General features: G+C 44.0%; 1 protein-coding gene across 4 annotated transcripts in view; it reads left to right on the top strand.

The window, feature by feature from the left end:
• cep128 (centrosomal protein 128) overlaps window positions 1-1,993 on the top strand; it is a 19,241-nt gene extending 17,248 nt beyond the window's left edge. For all 4 annotated transcript variants that reach the window (XM_019858031.1, XM_019858033.1, XM_019858032.1 and 1 more), the window contains exons 21-24: window positions 20-97; window positions 183-296; window positions 1,127-1,235; window positions 1,508-1,993. In XM_019858031.1, coding sequence (XP_019713590.1) covers window positions 20-97; window positions 183-296; window positions 1,127-1,235; window positions 1,508-1,602 — 396 coding nt within the window. In that variant the 3' untranslated portion in view covers window positions 1,603-1,993. The remainder of the gene's footprint in view (window positions 1-19; window positions 98-182; window positions 297-1,126; window positions 1,236-1,507) is intronic.
• The last annotated feature ends 202 nt before the right edge of the window (window positions 1,994-2,195 follow it).

Raw genomic sequence — 2,195 nt, forward strand, 5'->3', positions numbered from 1 at the left:
CCCACCGTTTTGTTAATAGAACTCTCGAGCAGCAATGGACTACGTGAAGTTAATTCCAGAGACGTGCTACATGACGGACAACTTCAAAGACTTGGAGGTCGGGGTGCTCGTTGCTGGAGACAATACGTCGTTTGCAACTTTTGTATTGGGATTACGACTTGGCTTTCTTGCCATGCCGTCAGGAGTCACAACGGCAGAAGGAGGCGGCTGAGCAGTGCTACGCCAAACACAAGGAGATCGTCTGGGACCTGCAGCACCAGCTCGATGAGTCCAGACGAAAAATCCACGAGTGCAGGGTATGACGCACACGATTGAGTTGAGGTGCGCGAGCAACGCTTGGCCATGTTCCTACTTCTGCTAAAAATTGCATTGCTTCATTTTTAACTAAGCGGGCTATGCACTGTAAAACTCAATGTTAGCCTTTTTCCTAATTTTGTGGTCGCAAAAATGAATCCCCTCAGCAATTATCTGGTTGTTGTTTTAAGAGTTCCCCACATACCTAACAGCCTAGGCTTTTTTTTTCTTTGTCATATTTTATGTTCGGTCACATTTTAAATGATATTTAAGAACCACTGCGTATGTACCCGCTTTAGCATCAGTCATCTAACAAATCCAAGTTGACTTTGAAAGCCACTTTTGAGTCAAGCTTGGCCCTGTAGTGCCACCGTGCATCTAATTTGAAGCTTGCATGAATGGATAGTTCCACACGCTGGGTGCGATGGATGCGTCCGCAAATCGCGAACAGTGGCACAGTGGTACACTTGACAAAACGGGAACGTTAGCGCTCACTCTCTCTGCTCTTGAGATTGCCAGGAGAGCCGTCACCAAATAATTGTTGGCTTTTGAGCGCTGATGGCATTAAAAAAAAAATCCCAAATGAAACCCTTCTGCTGCATTAGGTGGCTTTTGCATTCGTGCAGAATGTCGCACACATCTGAGGTTTGTTTTGGGGAAGCCCAAGAATGGAAATCAAAGATTTCCTTTTGTGATCGAGAGCAGCAAAGGCATCAATCAGCAAAACATAACTGATGATAATGGATGAAATGCCAAAATTTGCTCAACTCAGAGTAGTTTGTGGTGTAGCCTTGGTCAGTCTCATCCCTGACGAAGTCATCCTATTTTTCAGGAAGAGAAGTTAGATGCCACTTCCAGGAGGATGAAGCTAGCTGTTCTGGCTTCCTCCATGAAAAGCCCCAACGTCTTCTTCGGTAGCCCTCTCAGATCCGATACACTGTGTGAGTTTTGTTTTTATTTTTCACACCTAAGAATGCTTATTAATGACACAAAAAAAGTTTTTATTTCATTTTAAACCACAGACATTTGCCACCAATACCCGTCATGTAGCTCTGAGAGCCTTTCAGAGATAAATTGACGCAGGCCTTTATTTAAGAGCATCGTCGCTGCGTTCCCCGTTTTATTCATGGACATTCAAGAAACGCCTTACTATACATGGTCGTTAAAAAAAAAAAAAAACAACAAAAAAACGCCTTTTTCTATTTTCTCCCAGCTCCACAGCAATGCCTGACCACATCTGACTTGGATGCCCCTGCAGTGAACATGGCCAAATTCCTCACAGATCCTTGCCAGCTCGACGGCAAGTGAACCGGTCCTGAACTGCAACAACAAAACCCTGTGAGGCACGTTGTCATCTCAGCACCAAACCTCCCGACGACCTCAAACACAACCGCCGATGGTGCTATCCCCGACGTGTGACAATTGAGACTGCAACGGAGAGCGAATGTTGATTCTGTTTCCAAATCTGAATCGAATGTACAGTATTAACTCCGTTCTTGATGCCAGTCCTTGGAGTCTATCGTCCACATGCCAATGAGCCGCAATGGTTCAGAACACAAACGGGGCTGAAGAGCTCAGCCAGTGCTTTTTGCTTTTGACGAGTCATGATGAAAGTGCTGTCTTTGTGTCTTATATATTTGTTGAAGAATCACTGAAGTCTATTTTTCATGTGCTGTGAATATATCTAAGCACTTCAAATGAATCCTGATGGGGCCCAATGTTTCTATGGAATCCCTGGTGCTGATACTTAAGTTTTTTTTTGCAAGGTGTTTACTTTTGCAGCAAGAGACTGCCGTTTCTCTGGCCCGCCAAGAGATAAGTATACATACTTTTTCTAAAAAATATTTCGTTGAATAAATTAAACAAGAGAGAAGTACCTTCTTATGGAGCCCTCTGTGTAA

This window comes from Hippocampus comes, unplaced genomic scaffold (assembly GCF_001891065.2).
Source record: "Hippocampus comes isolate QL1 unplaced genomic scaffold, H_comes_QL1_v1.1 scaffold339, whole genome shotgun sequence".
Taxonomy (NCBI): Eukaryota; Metazoa; Chordata; class Actinopteri; order Syngnathiformes; family Syngnathidae; genus Hippocampus; species Hippocampus comes.